Raw genomic sequence first — 21,262 nt, forward strand, 5'->3', positions numbered from 1 at the left:
GAATGGCCATGGACCATGTGGTATTAGCCGGGCCTCTGGAGGGGCTGGAGGAGACTAAGGTCAGCCACACAAGCAGTCAGTCATAAGTGCTCATTAACTCCAATAAAAACTCTGATGCCAAGGCTTGTGTGAGTTTTCTCTGGTGGGCAATAATGATAGCAAAGGTAAATGAGGAATCTATAAATTATTAATCTATATACACCTAATGGCAGAATCACAAAATACAAATAAAAACTGACAAAATTAAAGAGAGAAATAGAAAATTCAATAATAATAGTTGAAAGCTTCAAAATTCCACTGTCAATAATTAAAACAAAACAAAACAAAAAACAACAGAAAACCAGGGGCGCCTGGGTGGCTTAGTGGATTGTGTCTGCCTTTGGCTCAGGTCAAGATCTCAGGGTCCTGGGATCGAGCCCCACCTCGGGCTTCCTACTCAGCAGAGAATCTGCTTCTCTCTCTCTCCTTCTGTGCTCTCTTTCTCTCACTCTCACTCTTGTCTTACACTCAATCTCAAATAAATATTTTAAAAAACCTAAAAAGAAAAAAAAAAAAAAGAAAACCAGCAGAGATATTTAAAACTTGAACACCATAATCAACTGACAATTATTTGATGCCATACTCAATAGCAACAAAATATATATTCTCTTCAAAGGTACAAAAAACATTCTCCAGGAAAGATCATAATTTAAGATACAAAACAAATGTCAATAAATTTGCAATATATTTTCCAACCAGAACAGAACTGAATTAGATATCTGCTTCAGAATGAAATTCAGAAATACACAAACATTTGGAAATTAACTAGTATACTTCTGAGTAATCATGAATTAAAAATAAATATTAATTAGATGAAATGGACAAATGCCTGGAAAGAGACAAATAACAAAACGGACAGAAGAACAGTTCTAAAAAAAAAGCCAAATAGACATAAAACAAGAAATTGAATTAGTAATTAAAAACTGTCTCCTGGGGCGCCAGCATGGCTCAGTTGGTTAAGCAATCAACCCTTGATCTCCAATCAGGACTTGATCTCAGGAATCAAGCCGCACTTTGGGCTCCATGCTGGGCACAGAGCCTACTTAAAAAGAACTACCTCACAAATTAATGCTTATGCCCAGATGTATTCCTTCTATGGTGTCACTATTATCAAAATACCAAAGCCAGACAAAGGCACCACAGGAGAGGAAAATTACAGACTAATCTCTTTCATGAAATACATGAAAAATCATTAACATATTACCAAAACAATAAGCGAAATAAGAGAAAGACAAATACAGTGTGATTTCTTTCATATGTGGAATCTAAGAAAACAAAATGGATGAACCCATGGTGGGGGGAAGAACAGAGGAAAACAAATCATGAGAGCCTCTTAACTACAGAGAAAAAACAAGTTGATGGAGGAAGGTGGGTGGGGGATGGGATAGACGGGTGATGGTATCAAGGAGGGCACTTGTTATGATAAGCACTGGTGTATATGTAAAGGATGAATCCTTGAACTCTACTCCCAAAACCAATATTGAACTGTTATGTCAATAAACAAGAATTTAAAGGAAAGAAACACATATTAGCAAAAAAAAAAATCTAGGATACTATAAATAGGAATTACAGACAGTGACTAAGGGTAAAGGATTTAGCCCAGGAATGCCAGTTTGGTTGGCTGGCTGGCTCAGTGAGTTAAGTGTCCAACAATTAATTTCAGCTCAGGCTGTGATCTCAGAGTTGAGCGATCAAGTCCTGCATGGGGCTCCAGGCTGGGTGTGGAGCCCACTTAAGACTCTCTCTCCCTCTCCCTTTGTCCTCTTCCAACCCCTCGTATACTTATGTGCCCACTGTGTCTCAAAAAAAAGGTAGATGATAGATTTCAATGTAACAGCTAGAAATATAAACTATCAAGAGAATGAGAAGATAAGCTACAGACTAGATAAAACATTTGCAAAAGACATATCTGATAAAGGACTGTTACCGAAAATATACAAAGAACTCCTAAAACTCAACGATAAGAAAAGACAACCCAGTTTTAAAATGGGCAAAAGCCCCAAACGGACATCTTACCAAGGAAGATACAAGGATAGCAAATAAGCATATGAAAGGCTGCTCAACATCATAATTAAAGAATTACAAATTAAAACAACTCTGAGATACCATTACACACTTGTTAGAACAGCCAAAATTCAAAACACCAATTACACCAAATGCTGGCAAGGATATGGAGCAAAAGGAACTTTCATTTATTGCTATTGGGAATGCAAAATGATATAACCACTTTAGAAAATAGTTTATCAGCTTTTTTTTAAAGATTTTATTTATTCAGCCCCACTACTCGAACTACCATCAACACCCAGTGGGTCACTTGGGACCTCGGCTATTGTCATGAAACTCATCATGCCCCATTTCTATCATTTCCAACATAAAGTCGGGTTCTGAATCCCCAATTTACCGTACATCCTGGTTGCTGACCTCGAGCCATGTGATGAACCCACATGGCAACTTTCTCTTAGAGAAGGCCAACCCTGCACCTCCTAGAAAATGTTTTGAATGGAGTACAAGTCCATTAGGACTACAGCGTGAATGGTGGTACACAGCCTGCATGGTAGTAGTCAGTAATTCTAACATGGGTTGACCATCCCCACCAGACTCACAAAACCTTATTCTGTCCCCATAGAACTTGTGGTCTGCCCTCAGAAAATACCCCAGGAAACTAACCTTTAATCTGAATGCTCCCTTCACCCTCTGGTCCAAATCTTGTCCAACCACAATGGTATGAAAGTAGAAATCAGTCACAAAAAGAAAGTGGGACAGTCAAAAATATGTGGAGATTTAACAACATACTAGTAGACAACCAAGGGCCAAAGAAGAAATCAAAAGAAATTTTAAAAGTACCTTGAGACAAATGAAAAAGAGAACCTATGAAAAGTTATTGGATGCAGCAAAAATGTCTCTAAGGGAGAAGTTCATAGAAATTCAGGTCCTTGTCAATCCACTTGAAAGCTCTCTAATAAACAACCTAATTTTACATGGGAAAGAAGTGGGGGGGGGGGACAAGCAAAGCCCCAAATTAGTAAATGTAAGGAAATAACAAAATGGAATGTGGAAATAAATCCAATGGAAACTAAAAAGACAAAAGATCAATGAAAATACAAGCTGCCTTTCTTGGAAAGATAAACAAAAAACTGACAAACTTTTAGCTAGACTGACGAAGAAAGAGAGAGGACTCAAATACAATCAGGAAAGAAAATAACTGGTCCCTGTCTCACATCAAAATCCTAAAGGAGAACACAGGCAACAACCTCTAACATTGGCCATAGCAACTTCTTACTAGACATATCTCTGGAGACAAGGGAAACAAAAGCAAAAATGAACTTGGGACTTCGTCAAGATAAAAAGCTTCTACCCAGCAAAGGAAACAACTAAAAAAACTAAAAAGCAACCTATGTAATGGGAGAAAATATTTGCAAATGACATATCTGATAAAGGGTTAATGTCCAAAAATCTATAAAGAACTTACCAAACTCAACACCAAAACAAACAAACAAACAACAACAAAAAAAAAACCAACTAAATAATCCACTTAAGAAATGGGCAAAAGACACAAATAGCCATTTTTCCAAAGAAGACCTACAAATGACTAGCAGACACATGAAAAGATGCTCAACAGCACTCATCATCAGGGAAATACAAATCAAAAACACAATGACCTATTACCTCACAACTTTTTAGAAGGACGAAAATTAACAACACAGGTAACCACATATGTTGGCAAGGAAGCAGAGAAAGGGGAACTCTCTTACACTGTTGGTGGGAATGAAAGCTGGTGTAGCCCCTCAGGAAAATAGTTTGGACGTCCCTCAAAAAGTTAAAAATAGAACCACCCTACAATCTAGCAATTGTACTACTAGGTATTTACCCAAAGGATACAAAAATACTGATTTGAAGGGACACATGCACCCCAATGTTAACAGCAGTGGTATCAAAAATAGCCGAATAATGGGAAAAGCCCAAATGTCCATCAACTGATGAGTGGATAAAAATGTGGTGTATAATATATACACACACATACATACATATATACAATGGAGTATTACTCAGCCATCAAAAAGAAATGAAATCTTGCGTTTTGCAATGACATGGATGGAGCTAGAGTATATTACACTAAGTGAAACAAGTCAAAGAAAGACAAATGCCATAGGGTTTCACTCACGTGTAATTTAAGAAACAAAAAAAATGAACATAGGGGAAGGGGGGGAAAAAAGAGAGGAAGACAAACCATAAGAGACCCTTTTAACTATAGAGAACAAACTGAGGGTTGATGGGGGGAGGAGGAGATGGGCTCAATGAGTGACGGGCATTAAGGAGAGCACTTGTTGTAATGAGTGCTAGATATTAATATGTAAGTGATGAATCACTAAATTCTACTCCTGAAACCAATATTACACTATATGTTAATGACCCAGAATCTAAATAAAAACTTGAAACAAAAAAGATAAGCAAATAAAATGATGATTTTTTTTAAAAAGGTGAAAATGATTAAAAAAAGGTGAAATACTCAGGGAAAAAGATTACCAAAAATTTAAAACACCTTTTGAAAACTGTTATCAGAGGGAGCGCCTGGGTGCCTCAGTGGGTTAAAGCCTCTGCCTTCAGTTCAGGTCATGATCCCTGGGATCGAGCCCCGCATCAGGCTTTCTGCTCAGAAGGGAGCCTGCTTCTCCTTCTCTCTCTGCCTGCCTCTCTGACTACTTGTGATCTCTGTCTGTCAGATAAATAAATAAGATCTTAAAAAAAAAAAAAGAAGAAGAAAAGAAAACTGTATCAGAGAAATTGTGACGACTTAAATAAATGGAAAGATACACTTTGTCCATGTCAGAAAATGGTCCTTTTTTTTTTAAATGAACTGAACAGACTATTCTCCAGAACTGGCCTAGAGTCACAAATCTCAACCATAATCCCAGGAGGCTTTTCTGTATAAACTGACAACCTGATTCTTAAATTCACATACAAATGCAAAAGGTCTAGAATAGCTAAAACAACTGTAAAAAAGAACAGGATTGGGTGCATGGGTGTGGCTCAGTTGATTTACCAACTCTTGGTTCCAGCTCAGATTGTAAACTCCGAGTCCTAGGATCACGTCCGGTGTCGTGCCCAACACTCAGCTTGGAGTCTGCTTCAGATATGCATACTCCCTCTCCCTTTGCCCCTCCCCCTACTCTCTAAAATAAATAAGATTTTATTGGTGAGTCTGTACCACCTGACTACAAGAATTTTTATCAAAACTACAGTAATCTAGACAGGGTAATATCCGTGTCAGAACAGATGAATGAATAGAATAGAGTACAGAATAAGACCCACACATATATAGTCAACTGACATTTTACAAAGGTGCAAAGGCAGTACAGTAGAGAAAGGACAACCTTTCAACAAATGTTGATGGAACAAGTAGACATGCTATACAAAAAAAAAAAAAAAAGAACTTGGATCCATACATCGGATCATGTATCTTGCTCAAAATAAAAAAAAGTAAGTGAAAACCCTAAAAAAAAAAAAAAAAAAAAAAAAAAAAAAAACCAGAGCACCCTAAACCTTTGAGAAGAAAAAATTAGAGAAAATCCTCTGCTCTTGCAGCAAAGCAGATTGCTTAGGCACATCAAAAGAATAACTCATTAAGAAAAGTTCATGTGTTGGACTTCATAAAAACTAAATCCTTCTGCTCTCCAAAACACACTGTTAAGAGAATGTTGGAAGGCAAGTCAAAGACTAGGAGAAAATCTTTGCAAAGCATATAACTGGTAAAGGAAAAGTCTTGTATCCAGAATATAGAATGAATTCTCAAAAATTAACAAGAAAAGACAACACAGAAGTGTAAAAGACTTGAACAAGTACTTCACCAAGGAAGATATCTGAATGCCAAATAAGCATATGAGAAGATGTTTAACTAACATCATTAGTCATTATTAGGTAAATACAAATTAAAACCACAAGGTAAAAAATAATAATAAAAATAAATAAAACCACAAGGTACTGCTCCATACCCATCAGAATACCTAAAATCAAAAAGAATGCCAAAGTGTCACCAAAATGTAAATACTTATGCCTGGTGAATTTTATGGTATGTAAATTAAACCTCAGTAAAACTACTAAAATTATAATTGAATACTTTTGAATATAGTTATTATATTAATGTTTCACTCAGACACCATGGCATTGGCTCACCAACCGTGTTGATACTCACTGCAGTGATTAAGAATGTATAAATATCATCTCCTACACAAATATGTTGAGGATGAGCAATTACATGATACAATTAATTTTTCTTTGTGTTTATACAGATGATCCTAAATGGGGGGGGGGGGGGGACAAGGTTTTCACTATGAAACAGAAGATAGGGTAAAAGAGATGCTTTTACTTTAGAATGACTCTAAAAGGAAATATCCAAAAGTGCAGTGAACTTGAAGGCAAGAAAAACAAAAGCTACATCTTTAATAGTCAATATATCACAGGCTCACTCCGAACCCATTTAATCTTGTGGGAATGTTAGAAGAGTGGTGATGTTGGGAGACGAACTTTTCAGTAAGGTCCACGAGGACGGACTGAAGCAGTGAACTGGGTTCGGATTAACTGGAGAAAATGCACCTTTCAGGTCTGTCTCCCGCATTCATGGTTTGATCCTGAACCTTCCGATTCTCTGGGGGCCCTGGACCTCCTCAAACACTGACAGCTCCACATGGCGTCTCCAGGAGGAAGTCCTGTATCAAAGGCCCTACTAACCCACAAGCAAGCCCAAGGAGCCAACAGGGACATCTCCAAACCAGGCTTCTCTGACGCGGAAGCCAGACGAGACAGGCGTTCACGGACATACTCCCTACCCCACTTCTCAACCACTGAGTCCCACAGACAGTGAGATCCACGTGGACCTCAAACCCTAACACAGTAGGCCGCTCGGCCGAGACTTCTTCAGACTCTTAAGCACCGACTTTCCAAAGGCCCCATCACTCCCCTCAGATTCCTCAGGGACTGAATCCCAATAAAATCCCAGCCGCGGTTCTTCACATACGCTCCCGTTTCACTGACCCCACAGGCCGAGAGCTAAGCCCAGAACCCGACTCACCTGAACCCGAACCGCTACCGACGCTGCTGGCAGCCACGAAAGGCCACCCACTTTCAAAGCCACCCCTCTCCGCGTGCGCTTCCTCGCGGTACCTAGGGACTCGGGTCCTCCTGGGCCGACGCCTCCCGCGAGGACCTGGGAGCGCTACGGGATTTCGGAGCGCCGAGTACTGGCCCGGCTCTGTGACATACGGCCACGCCCACCCCGGCCCGTCTGATGGGAGGGGGCATAGAGGCTGTGTGAGGAGATCGAAATCATGACGGGCCACATCAGTGTTTTTACCTCCTGCTGGGAGGGATGGTCAACAGAGTTATGCTAACCGGGTAAGACTCAGAGGTTGGTGTCTACCCAAAGCCACCAGGCATGTTTATCCGCCGAGAGAAGAAAGATGGCGGCGCCCTCTGTGCACTGCCGAGTGCAGTCGTTAGGCGGTAGCACCGTGGACGCGGCCATCTTAGAGGAAGGCAGGTGTCCGTACGGCTGGGATGGGCTCAGACCAAGGCCGACTTGGGGAAGAAAGTTTGAAGAAGCTGGAACGTCGCTGGAGAGGCCTCGGTCATAGAGTTGATAAAACCAGTGGTCGCTTAACGTCTTGGGTTTAGGGAGAGGGCGGTTGTGTATAGACTGGATAAGGCCCTAGTCGTTTAGAAGGAAGACCGCTTTTGACGGGCGAAGCTAAGAGGGTGGGCTTCCTAAAGAAATGCTAATCTCCCCGTGGGAGTGGATACACAGCTACTACCTGCAGTAAGGAAAGGGATGAAGTGAAGGTGCAAATGTTTGTTTGCCTTACAAAAATAAATGAAGATGACCCTGGGGTATTGAATATGAAATTACGAGATAATGTAATTATTATACTTTGCATAGTGCCCAGATTTTTAAGAGCGCACACTTTAAAGTTTTTATTATTATTTAGGCATGGGAGGTTTAATCGTAGAGGATTTAGTTACTCCCTCTTTAGAAAGCAACCTGAGGGGCACCTGGGTGGCTCAGTGGGTTAAACCTCTGCCTTCAGCTCAGGTCATGATATGGTCCCGGGATCGAACCCCACATGGGGCTCTTTGCTTGGCAGGGAGCCTGCTTCTCTCTCTCTCTCTCTGCCTGTCTCTTTGCCTACTTGTGATCTCTGTCTGTCAAATAAATAAAATTTTAGAAAGCAACCTGAATCAATTTACATTTTTCATTCTCTTTGATGTAGAAATTCTAACTGCAACAGTTTACTTACTAAAAAAAATTTTTTTAAAGATTTTTTTTTTTAAAGATTGTATTTATTTATTTGACAGAGAGATTACAAGTAGGCAGAGAGGCAGGCAGAGAGGGGGGTTTGGGAAGCAGGCTCCCAGCTGACCAGAGAGCCCGATGCAGGGCTCAATCCCAAGTCCCTGAGATCATGACCTGAGCTGAAGGCAGTGGCTTAATCCACTGAGCCACCCAGGCGCCCCTAAAGATTCTTATTTATTTATTTGACAGAGCACAAGCAGGCAGAGCGGCAGGCAGAGAGAGAGGGGGAAGCAGGATCTCCACTGAGCAGGGAGCCCGATGAGGGCCTGGATCCCAAGATGCTGGGATCATGACCAGGAGCGGCAGGCAGACACTTACCCAACTGAGCGATGCAGGTGCCCCCCAAATTTTCTTAATATTAACAACATTGGCTTTTGCAATTAAAAAGGAAAAAAATCTAAATGTACGATGATAGACAATGACTTTGGTAAATTATGAAACATCCACTAAGCCAAACAGTACATAGGAACTGAAAAGAATATACTAAAATTGTCAGGATAAATAAGGAAAGATAACTGTATTCTCAAGAAGAAAAAAATATATCTTCAGAATAATATAAATCTTATGACCCCCATTATGGGAACAAATTGTAAGCATTTGCCTGTTTACTTGTGGTTGGTTAAGTAAACATTTAGTTTGAATTACTTCTGGCTTTGTACTTAAGTGTATTTCAGAAGTTTTCACATTCCCAATTTTTGCAATTCTCCATTGTTTACATATCTTTGTGTCATAATTCCATATTACTTTATTATGAAAATGTCAATTTTAGAAGTTTTAGAGTATTTAATGATGTAGATGCTCATAACGTTATAAATATTAAAAAACTAGCCTCAATTTTTTTTCATGAAATATACTTACATATGTTTGAAAATTTGGGGACAATATATTATAAACAATGCTAGACTCAGGTACAATTATGGGTTATTTAAAATGTTTTCAATGGTTTATACATGTTTTCTAATTTTTTAAAAACTTCTTTAAAATTTTAAGTATTGGGCGCCTGCGTGGCTCAGTCATTAAGTGCCTGCCTTCTGCTGAGTGTCCTGGGATCCAGCCACATATCTGGCTGCCTGCTTCTTCCCACTCCAGCTCTCCCGTGCTTGCGTTCCCTCTCTTGCTATCTCTCTGTGTCATAAATAAAATCTTTAAAAAAAAATTTTTTAATAAAATAAATTATTTAAGTAGGCTCCATGCCCAACATGGGGCTTGAACTCATGACCCTGAGATCAAGAGTCACATGTTTTACCAACTGAGCGAGCCAAGCACCCCATGTTTTCTAATTTCCATACATTAAGAATTTATTGTCAGTATAATTTCTTAATTGTAAGAGTATTTTATTCTCTTCAGGAATTAAATGGGTCACCCCATTCACCTGGGATGTCAAGCTCTGAAAAGTGAGTTCAGCCTCTGGTCCAGAGAGCTCAGGGTAGCCTGGGCAGCCCATTCTGGGACACTGTCTGATCGATTTCAGGAATGAGCTGATCTGACCTTGCCATGGCAGGATGTGTAGCTCTACGAAAGGGTAAGAACTGGAAGGGATCAGAGGGCCTGGTTGGTAGAACACTCATATCTGATTCTTTACTGTAGAGAGTGTCTACCCGGAATTCATCCTGTTACAGTGTAGTGGTGGTAACAGGTGCACTGATCCGGGATTTAGGGCAAAGATGTTAAAATTTAAGTATAGATCACAAAGATTATTTTACAAATACAGGGTCTTGGGCCGAAGACTAGAGGTTCTGGTTTAGGAGGTCTGGGGTTTGACTTAAAAATTTGCATATTTTACAAACTTTTCAGAGAATATTGAGGCAGGAAACCCAGAGAAAACACTTATAAACAGGTCTGGAGTGTTCCCGGCTTACAAGTATTATGCTTGCTGGTTACCCTCAGTATACTTAGGTCTTAGGACAAATTACATTGTTCAGAACAGCTGTCCTTGAAAACCCATACCACAGCGGTGCCTGGGTGGCTCAGTGAGTTAAGCATCTGCCTTTGGCTCAGGTGGTGATCCCAGGGTTCTGGGACTGAGGCCCTTGTCTGGCTTCTGCTCAGCCTGGAGCCTGCTTCTCCCTCTGCCTGCTGCTGCCCTGCTTGTGCTCTCTGTCAAATAAATAATTGAAAAACAAAATAGCTCCTCCATTATAAGCTATGTACTTGCCTTCTTATTTCTCCATAGCACTTAACTGACATTCTATTATGTACTTATTTTACTCAGTCACCTTCACTAAAGGCCATGACTTTGCCTGTTTTGTTTATTAACATGTCCCCAGTGACAATGGTGCTTGGCACAGTGCAAATGCTAAAAAATAAAAATAAATTCCTTAAAGGAATGAGTTACTCAACACTGCCATAACACTGCCATAACACTTAAGTAGGCATGGAGCCTACTTAAAAATTTTTATTTTATTTTTTTAAATATGGCAAATTTGAGGGGGTGCCACAAGTAGGATTTATAAGCTAGATTGCATATCTTTTTTTAAAAAAAATTATTTGAGAGAGAGAGAACGTATGCATACACACATGTGAGTGGAGGGAAGGGGGAGGGAGAGAATCTGGAGTAGACTCTGCGCCGAGCACAGAGCCTGATGTGGGGCTTGATCCCACAACACTAAGATCATGGCCGAGCCAAAACCAAGAGTCGGAGGCTTAAATGACTGAACCACCCAGGCATCCCACATGTTCTTATATCAAGGAAATAACTGGATAAAGAAGAACAGGGGAAAAAATAAATAAAAAATAAAAATAAATAAATTTTTTAAATGTAAAACAACAACAACAAGGGAAAAAAGGGGAGAGCAAGAGGCTTTTTTCTAGGAAAACTAAGATTTTTTTTACCAGCAGACCTCCTCAAAAAGAATTGATAAAGGAAGCTCTAACAAAAAGGGAATGACAGAAGGAATGAAGAATGACACCAGGAATGAAGAAAATGAAATGAAAAAGGTAAATATATCATCAGATGTAATAAGCTTTTTTTTTTAAGATTTTATTTATTTATTTGACAGAGAGAGATCACAAGTAGGCAGAGAGGCAGGCAGAGAGAGAGGAGGAAGTAGGCTCCCCGCTGAGCAGAGAGCCCAATGTGGGACTCGATCCCAGCACCCTGAGATCATGACCTGAGCTGAAGGCAGCAGCTCAACCCACTGAGCCACCCAGGCGCCCCAAATGTAATAAGCTTTTAAAGTTATGTTTGACAACTGAAAGCAAAAATGACAACTTTACCTGCTCAGTGTATGAGCAGGTTTGGGAAAGATCAGTTAAGACCACTATTATAGGGGCACCTGGGTGGCTCAGTGGGTTGGGCCTCTGCCTTCGGCTCAGGCCATTATCTCAGGGTCCTGAGATCAAGCCCTGCATGGGGCTCTCTGCTCAGCGGGGAGCCTGCTTTTCCCCTCTCCCTCTGCCTGCCTCTCTGCCTCCTTGTGATCTCTCTGTCAAATAAATAAAAATCATAAAAAAAAAAGACCACCATTATATGCTACACACATCTGACAGGAAGTCTAGGATCAAATATGACTGTGCCAAGTGCAGGACAAGATACAACTGGGGCACTGATACACTTAAGGTGGGAATATAAATTAGTATAGCTACTATGGAAAAGTTTGTCAGTTTCTTATAAAGTTAAAAACACAAACTTAACATGGGCATTCATCCCAAAGAAATGAAAACTTATATTCATACCAAACTGGATTCATAGTATCTTTATTCATAATAATGAAACACTAGAAACAACCCAAAGTCCACTAATATTGAACAAATAAACTATGGTGTATTCATAGCAAAAGAATACTACTCAGTAAGAAAAAGTAAAACTATATGCCCAACAAATTGGATGAATCTTAAGGGAAATTTGCTGTGTGAAATAGAGCCTATCCCGAAGGTCACACTGTGTCATTCCATTTTAACAGCATCCTTGAAATGACAAGATCAGAGTGATGGAGTACTGGTCAGTGGTCGCCATGGATCAGGGTTGTGGGGAGAGTGTCACTATAAAGGGGCAGCACATGGATGTTTCTCTGTGGGCACAACAATTCTGCATCCTGACTGTGTGAGATTTACGGGAGTCTATATATGTGATCAGGTTTCTTATAACGCTACACTAAAAGACAAAGCACATAAATTAATGCATGCAAACACTAGTGAAAACCAAATAAGGCCTATAGTTTACTTAGTGCACTGTACCCCTGTCATTTTATTGGTTTTGATTATGTGTTATAGTTATGTAAAATACTGTCACTGAAGAACCCAAGTACAAGTACTCAGGAACTTTGTACACTTTATAATTTTATGTGAGTCTAAAATTATTTCCAAAAACTTAGAAAGATCATATATAAGGTTATTTTCATAAACTACTTTCAAACTTGAATAAATACACCCGAATTTGTTAAATTACATTTATAAATATATTCCTTTTTCTTTTGCCTGAAAGAGATGACTTTAGAACCTAAGAAATCTAAGAGCTAATGATAACAATGATGCAAATAGGGCACAGAACACCCCTGCATTTTGTACATTAAAATTTAATCAGGATTGAGGATAGCCTACTTTAAAATGATGGCCTCACTGAGAATATGGTTCAAGGTTTCCTGCCCCAAAATGGACATCAGATGTAGATTAGACTTCTAATGGAAAACTCAGGTATGCATCGTTTTCTTGAGGCGGCTTTCCTTCAAAATTTCTCTGCTAGCTACTCCACATTTAGTGTGTTCATGAGTTTTATGTCTGTAATGAATTTATCAAAATAAGGCAGAATGTAGCACTAAAATTCATACTTACTGCCATTTTCCTTCAACATGAATGTCACACAATTATTGAGCTTTTAATTCCAGGCAAAGGCTTTTGCACAATCATATCATTGCTACTGTGTGTAAGCTCGCTGGTAGGATCTATTATGATCACTGATGGGACAGGGTCTTTATTCCCATAGGAGGCTTTCCTATTCTCTCCATTCATAAGCTTTATCTTAATATATACTTTTCATATATGTAATTACCTAGAAATGTTTCCTCAGAACTTTTCTGCATTGAAGTATCAGGTTTTTTTCCTGTTGTGACATATGATATGAGGTAATTGATCGCTGAAGGCACTAGCACATTCTCTGCATTCATTGAACTTCACTCCTGTGCAAATTCAGTATTTCCCAAGGGTGAAAATCTAGCAACAGGCTAATTGATCTATACTGACTATATTCAGGTATGCTGGGAGCACACTGATGTTTAATGAGGTCACTGAACTATCACAGTTTACCCCCTGCGAGAGTTCACTTGTAGGTAATGAGTTCAGATTCTCTGCAAAGGCTTATGTACCTTGACTTACACATTTCTTGTGTGTATTGACAAGGCTTAACAAATGAAAGGTGTGAAATCCATAGAGTCTTTCTATGAATTCTTTGATGTACGATGGCTGCTGACTTGGTATTGAAGACTTTCTTCCATTAACAGTCTACAGAGTTTGCTGCATAAATTCCCTGGGAATAGGATTACCACAGTCAGTACACATGAAGTTAATTATGCGTGAAATCTCTGATGTCATACAAGGCGTATTTTCCTCCTGAGGGTGTGACCGTATTCATTGTGTCACTGGGGTTTGTTTCCATTATGAGTTCTCTGATGTACAATAAGATTTCTCTTTGAGGAGAAGCCTTTTCCACAGTCACTACATATAAAGGGTTTCTCTCCTGTATGAGTTCGCTGATGAACGATTAGTCGGCTTTTCACAGTGAAGCCTTTACCACATTCATTGCATGCATAAGGTTTCTCTCCAGTATGAATTTGCTGATGTAAAATGAGCTCAGCTTCCATAGCAAAGCCTTTCCCACATTCACTGCATACGTAGGATTTCTCTCCTGTATGGATTTGTTGATGTACAATGAGATAGCGTTTCATGGTGAAGCCTTTTCCACATTCACTGCACGTGAAGGGTTTCTCTCCAGTATGAGTTCGCTGATGTACCACAAGATTGCTCTTAAAGGCAAAACCTTTTCCACATTTATTGCATATATAGGGTTTCTCTCCAGTGTGAGTTCGCTGATGTAACATCAGTCCACTATTCACAATGAAACCTTTCCCACATTCACTGCATCTGTAAGGTTTCTCGCCAGTATGTGTTCGCTGATGGACGACCAGCCGACTCTTCAGGGGGAAGCCTTTCCCACATTCATTGCAGATGTAGGGTTTCTCTCCAGTATGAGTTCGCTGGTGTATGATAAGCATGCTCTTCACGGTGAAACCTTTTCCACATTCGCTGCATACATAGGATTTCTCTACTGTATGATTTCGCTGATGTACAATGAGATTACTCTTCCTGGGAAAGCCTTTGCCACATTCGTTGCATACATAGGGTTTCTCACCTGTGTGGGTTCGCTGATGTTCAATTAGTCGACTCTTCATCGTGAAACCTTTCCCACATTCATTGCATATATAGGGTTTCTCTCCTGTGTGATTTCGTTGATGTACGATGACATAGTGCTTCGTGGTGAAGCCTTTCCCACATTCACTGCAGATGTAGGGCTTCTCTCCAGTATGAGTTCGCTGGTGTATGATAAGCATGCTCTTCCCGGTGAAGCCTTTTCCACATTCGCTGCATACATAGCATTTCTCTCCAGTATGATTTCGCTGATGCACAATGAGATTCCGCTTCCCTGGGAAACCTTTTCCACATTCGCTGCATACGTAGGGTTTCTCTCCAGTGTGAGTTCGCTGGTGTTCAATTAGACGACTTTTCATGGTGAAGACTTTTCCACAATCATTGCATAGAAAGGATTTCTCTCTTTTATGAATTCTCTGATGTTCATTGAGCCTGGACTTTCTGGAGAACACTTTTGCACAAATATTGCATCCATAAGGTTTCTCTCCTGTATGAACTCTGTGATGATCTGTGAGCTGAGACTTCTTAATGAAGGCTTTTCCACATTCACTGCATATATGGGGTTTTTCTATTTCATGAGTTCTCTGATGCGTAATGACTTGGGACTTACTGCTAATAGGTTTTGCACTTACAGGGAGTTTAACAGCTGAATGAAAATATTCATGCTTATCACACAGAAATAACTTCACATCTCCACTGAATTTAGTAGAGTTTTTAATTTCATAGCTTTTTCTCTGGTTGACTAAACTTAAATTTGATTTCAAAGTTTTTATATAGAACTCAAGCATATGATTTTGCCTGGAAGGAAAATGATTTTTGCTTTGAGGAACAGTATTTCCAAATGCATCATTTTTGTGATTTTGTTCCATCCCTTTCAGCATTCTTGGATTTTCCCAGTGACCTTGCAGGTGGTTATGAACTTTGCTAGGTTCTAGAAGAGAAGAGAACAATGAATCCTTTCATAATCTTGTTTTGAATATAACTTTAAAAAATTCTTTCATGTTTCTTAACAAATGGCACATTACTGACAACCCTATGATAACAGTATAAAATAAATGCCATAGGGTGCCTGGGTGGCACAGTGGGTTGAAGCCTCTGCCTTCGGCTCGGGTCATGATCCCAGGGTCCTGGGATTGGGCCCCGCATCGGGTTCTCTGCTCAGCGGGGAGCCCTCTTCCCCTTCTCTCTCTGCCTGCCTCTCTGCCTACTTGTGATCTCTGTCAAATAAATAAATGAAATTTTTTTAAATGCCATATATAAATTTTCCTTATCTCTTATACATTGGTAAATGTACATTTCCCCAAAAGGGAAAAGCAGTAAGTATAAATAAGGTTATGCATCTGACAATGTATGTAGATTTGCTGCTTTCTAACTAGGAACTCTCAAAACATGCAGAAATAGTAAAAACAGAAGCAAGTCATTGTTGGCAGCAAACGACAGGGTTGGAGGAACACCATTCCAGAGATCTTGGAAAAACACCAGATCATAAAGGGAGAAGAGACCACTATCCTGAACTATGAGGGTTGCATTTGTTCACTCCAAACTGTTTCCTGAATGGCTCCTGTGTACAAGGCACTATGCTGGTGTTTGGAATATATAAAATATGCCTCACTTTCACTGATCATAAATCTAGTTAGGGAAAACCAAATGATGAAGAAAAGAAAAAAGAAGGGAGTTGGATATTGTGAGATGTGATTGTGATTGAAGAAGCAACGGAGACTGGAAAGTGGAGGGAATCAGGATATACCTCCATAAAGACAAGACAGTTGAATGATGAGTTCAGTGGAGAGTGGTTAGTGACAGTGAGGAATCTAGGATTTCTCTGATAACCATATGGCCTGGGTACCTACCACTAGGTAGGTAAAGGCATGTCAAATGGAGATGAGGAATACTGCTGAAATTCAGAATGTATAGGGGAAAAGCTGTGTTGTAGAACACAAGCTTTGTGAGGATTACTGGGCAATGTAGTACAGACATCGAGGTCTGGTTGGAGGAGTAGATGGAGATAGCAGTGTTGAAATGATAACATACCTGTCCTCAAGAAAAGAAGACTGGGTGAAAAGTTGTGAGAACACAGACAATGAAAGATGGTTGAAGGCACAGGAGGTTTTAGACATTTCAACACTTGGACTGGGAATTCTTTAAGTTCACCTAGAGAACCCAAAATCTGACTAGGGACATTGGGGAACCATGCAAATGGAGGTGTATGAATAAATGCATTTGTTACCTAGCAAGTAATCAAGTAAGGTCTTCAGAATTGAAAGTGACCCAAGATACTCTTGCATAGTAATCCTGTTCCTCAATTGGCCTTTCTGTAGACCACAACCAGACTAACTTTCTACAGACATCAGTCAGATTTAGTGAACACCACCCTTAGCCTGGCTCTCATGTTATCATACGTTCCATCTACACTGAATAGGCTGATCATGACTGTAGGAAATCTGGAAGCCAGACAGTGTATTGGGTAGCCATTTTCAGAAGCTGACATTCTCCTGCACAGGATATAGAAACTGTCAAGCTAGTGACATTCTGCGTTCAGTATGGAAATCATACCCAAGCTTTTCCCATTTCAGAGTCCCCGATATGCTGTTCCCTCACTTGCCAGCAGCAGCATCTAGTTCAGTAGCTCTACATTTGTGTCTTGGTTGGCAACAGGTTGTACAAGAGGAGCAACTTCCTCCTCTAAAACCAAGGTGTGTCAGCTTTACCTTCAGTTTTTCTTATAACAGTTAGTTGTTCCTTATTGTTACTCCACTACCACTGTCCAGGTGAAAGGTCATAGAACCTAGAGCTACAAAAAATACAAAACCGGGGCACCTGGGTGGCTCAGTGGATTAAAGCCTCTGCCTTCGGCTCAGGTCATGATCCTGGGGTCCTGGGATCGAGCCCCGCATCAGGCTCTCTGCTTGGCAGGGAGCCTGCTTTGCTTCCCCTCTCTCTGCCTGCCTCTCTGCCTCCTTGTAACCTCTATCAAATAAATAAATAAAATCTTTAAAATAAAAATGCAAAACCAAGCACAGCCCTCCACCATGCTACCTCAAGTACTCACATATCAAATCTAGTCATTCAGGCAACAAAAGTACACACCCTTGCGAATACTCCCATTTATCCATGAGTCCACTCCACTGATTCTCCCATCAACACCTTCTAATGCTGCTTTCGTGCAGCCAACTTCAAGCCATTCCGAGTAGTCAATGCCTTGCAGTTTCCTATTTCATGCCTTCATTCCTAATTCCCAGTGGCATCTTCCTAATTCAAAATGTAGATGTCCTTTGTATATATCATGCTGTCGTTCAATTCTTTTTTTTTTTTTAATTTTTTTTTTTCATTTTAATTTTTTATTTTTTATAAACATATATTTTTATCCCCAGGGGTACAGGTCTGTGAATCACCAGGTTTACACACTTCACAGCACTCACCAAATCACATACCCTCCCCAATGTCCATAATCCCACCCCCTTCTCCCAAACCCCCTCCCCCCGGCAACCCTCAGTTTGTTTTGTGAGATTAAGAGTCACTTATGGTTTGTCTCCCTCCCAATCCCATCTTGTTTCATTTATTCTTCTTCTACCCACTTAAGCCTCCATGTTGCATCACCACAAGCCCTATTTCCTTTTTATTTCTAAATTAGTCCCTTTATTATTTTTATAGTTACCTTCAGTTAAGATTTAATTTCACCCAAAGAGAGGTCTGGCCCTTGCTATTGGCTCCAGGGAAGTGATCTCTAGGCCCTCACAATGTCCTACCTGATAGGAGTTCCTTTGTTTGCCTGGGGCCTTTGGACACTGGATACTCTAACAGTGTGGTTTATGAAGGAGACTTTGAGCCATGCCATGTCAGTTTCAACCTCTGGACACTCAGAGGAACTGGAGACTATAGGAATTAGTCTGATTTCTGGTGGGGCTAAAAACTAAAGTTCAGCCATGTAGGCAATGTGTGAGTGAGCCCCAGTAAAACCACTGGATGCCAAAGGTTCAAGTGAACTTCCCTGGTTGACAATACTCTTTGCATATCCTCACACACCATGGCTGGGAGGAGGTAATGCTGGCCACGAGTCTAGAAGCACTATGTGCTTCTAGAATTCCACTGCTGGGTGTATGCCTAAGAAAATGAATGTTCATAGCATAATTCATAAAAACCAAAAAGTGGAAGAACCCAATGTCCATGAACAGATGAATGAGTAAATAAAATTGTGGTATATCCATACAGTGGGAATAGTATTTGGCAATAAAAAGAATGAAGTACTGACACATGTTAAAGCATGGAAGAACTTTAGAAACTTTAGGCTAAATGCAAGAACCCAGACACAAAAGACCAAATATTTTATGATTATATAAAATATCCAAAACAGTCACATCTCTAGAGGTAGAAAGTCGATCAGTGGCTGCCCAGAGCCTGGAAAGAAAAGTTTCTTTTTAATTTTTACTTTATTTTTTTAATTTTATTTTTAAGTAATTTCTATAACCCCCAGATCAAGAGTCACATGCTCTACTGAGTGAGCCAGCCAGGCGCCCTGGAAATGATTCTTTTCAAAGTGATGAAAATCTTCCAAAATTGCTTAAGGGGATGATTACATAACCCTGTCAATGTACTACAATGCACTGAATTGTATGTGCTAAGTTGGCAAATTATAGGTTATGCGAATTATTTCAAAGCTGCTTTTAAAAATAGGGAAAACAAATGATTTAGAGAAATGGGAAGACCTTGGACAAACCAAGGGAAAATCGGAAATATTAACCATACAAAGGAAGCCATCAAGACAGGCATACGCTGATTAGAAGTGATGTAGAATGTAAAACCATCTTTTCTAGTGAAACACTGAACAGCAAGAGCAGAGACCTTTAAGACAAGAATGCTATAGCTGAGAGCAGTGTGGATGGGGTAAGGTGTACAGTACAAAAGGCGAATCTGATGCTCAGATGAGATAGAAGGGGATTGTCAGTGGAGGGAAGGGGATTAATTCTCCTCATGCAGGGACTCAGAAATCTTGGGCAGGTAAAATACCCACAATGCTACACAGTATGTATGAGACACCAATTTGGAGTCTCTTCCAGACAACAGAAGAGCTTAATTCATGAGCCAGAAGGAAAGCCTCAAGTATTAGGAATTCAGCAGAGAAAATGGAAAAGAGTTGGAAGAATCTCGAGTGGAAGGGAAAGCTAGAAAGGACTAGCTAGAGACCAGGTTACTGTGATGGCACAACACGGGCTGGAGCCGGCCGTTGGGAGGGCAGCTGGCATTTCCCAAGAGCCAGGCGGGAAGGTACCATAGTCAGAAACAGTGTGAATTCATACAGCTCTTTCGGAGTAAGGCCTGGGGATGGGGGGTACGGATTTCACAGCCAGGGTGGCGGAAGGAATAGGGACACACACTCTGACAGGGTACAAAGAAAGGGTAAACCACAGACTCCATGTAAGAAAACTAGGCAAACCAACAAAAATCAAGATGTAAAATGAAAAGAAGCTAGGGTCAGATATCAGAAGAGAAAAAAAGAGTTCAACTTCCCTCTAAAGACCTAAAGGGAACGTTCTGCTATGGGAGAAAGATACAAGGAGCACTGCTGCCAGCCTTCTCTCGATGACGAGGGCGACTTCCGGTTACCAGGGTCCCGGTTCTCACTCACCCTGCCGAGTTCCACTGGGGACTTCCTCCTGTTTCGCCCACGGTTCCTCCCCTCGTTCCAGCCTGGAGAGTGCATCTGGCTTGCTGGCTTGATACCCTGCTCATGGGAAAGAGAACACTTGGACTCACCAAATCTGGCTGGGGTCCGTGAAGATGGGGGAATGCTACATTTGAGGGCCTGAGACAGTTTTCACATCTGCAAAGCAGAGGCTTGTCTCTCAGGAGAGGGCACATATGACTCTGTGAAATAATGATGTGGATTTGGTCTTTGTACCCAGTTCCTGACACATAGCTCCTAAGGCCCTTGTAATTTCCTAAGTGACAGCCATGATAGGAGCATCTTCTGTTAGAGCATTTGGTCTAAGTTCCCGTTCCCGACATAAGAACTTCTAACATCCCTAGACTCTCTAAAGTGATGTGTGTCTTTCTGTGAACTAATGACTGGTGGCAGGGACCCCTGTAGAGTTTGCGCGTGGTGGCTGGTTGCCACAAAAACCCTGGCAGGATGAGAAGATTAGAACCTTCAGCTCCCATCCCCTGCCCCTGCCACTGGTAGACTGAGTTAATCATGATTTAAGCAATCATGCCCACAGAATAAAACCTCCATAAAAAGCCCTAAACCACGAAGTTGGGAGTTTCCAGGTTGGTGAACACACCTGAAGGGCTGGGAGGGTGGGCAGACCTGGAGTGGTCATGGAAGGTCCACACCCCTCCCTTACACCCACGCCTTACACAACTATTCCTTTGGGCTGTTCCCAAGTTTTATCCTTTATAATAAAATAGTAATCTTAAGTAAAGTGCTTTCCAGTTCTGTCAGCTGTTCCAGAAAATTGCCAGGTCTGAAGGGGGTTGCAGGATTGCCCAATTTATTGCTGGACTGGGTAACCTAGGTAGTGG

General features: G+C 40.6%; 1 protein-coding gene across 7 annotated transcripts in view; it reads right to left on the minus strand.

Annotated features, from left to right (window-relative positions):
• The window catches only part of LOC101678888 (zinc finger protein 432), a 71,321-nt gene that overhangs the window by 42,878 nt on the left and 7,181 nt on the right, over positions 1 to 21,262 (minus strand). For 4 of the 7 annotated variants that reach the window (XM_004781902.3, XM_045077382.1, XM_004781900.3 and 1 more), the window contains exons 4-5: positions 20,367 to 20,462; positions 12,052 to 15,674 (exon numbers count right to left, since the gene is read on the minus strand). In XM_004781902.3, coding sequence (XP_004781959.1) covers positions 13,954 to 15,674; positions 20,367 to 20,462 — 1,817 coding nt within the window. In that variant the 3' untranslated portion in view covers positions 12,052 to 13,953. Of the gene's footprint in view, positions 1 to 7,105; positions 7,466 to 12,051; positions 15,675 to 18,323; positions 19,139 to 20,366; positions 20,463 to 21,262 lie in introns of those variants that run through there. The other 3 variants (XM_004781901.3, XM_045077385.1, XM_045077383.1) reach the window with 3 other exon arrangements.

The sequence above is a fragment of the Mustela putorius genome, unplaced genomic scaffold (assembly GCF_011764305.1).
Source record: "Mustela putorius furo isolate JIRA1106 unplaced genomic scaffold, ASM1176430v1.1 tig00000196_pilon_pilon_pilon, whole genome shotgun sequence".
In the NCBI taxonomy this organism is placed as follows: domain Eukaryota; kingdom Metazoa; phylum Chordata; class Mammalia; order Carnivora; family Mustelidae; genus Mustela; species Mustela putorius.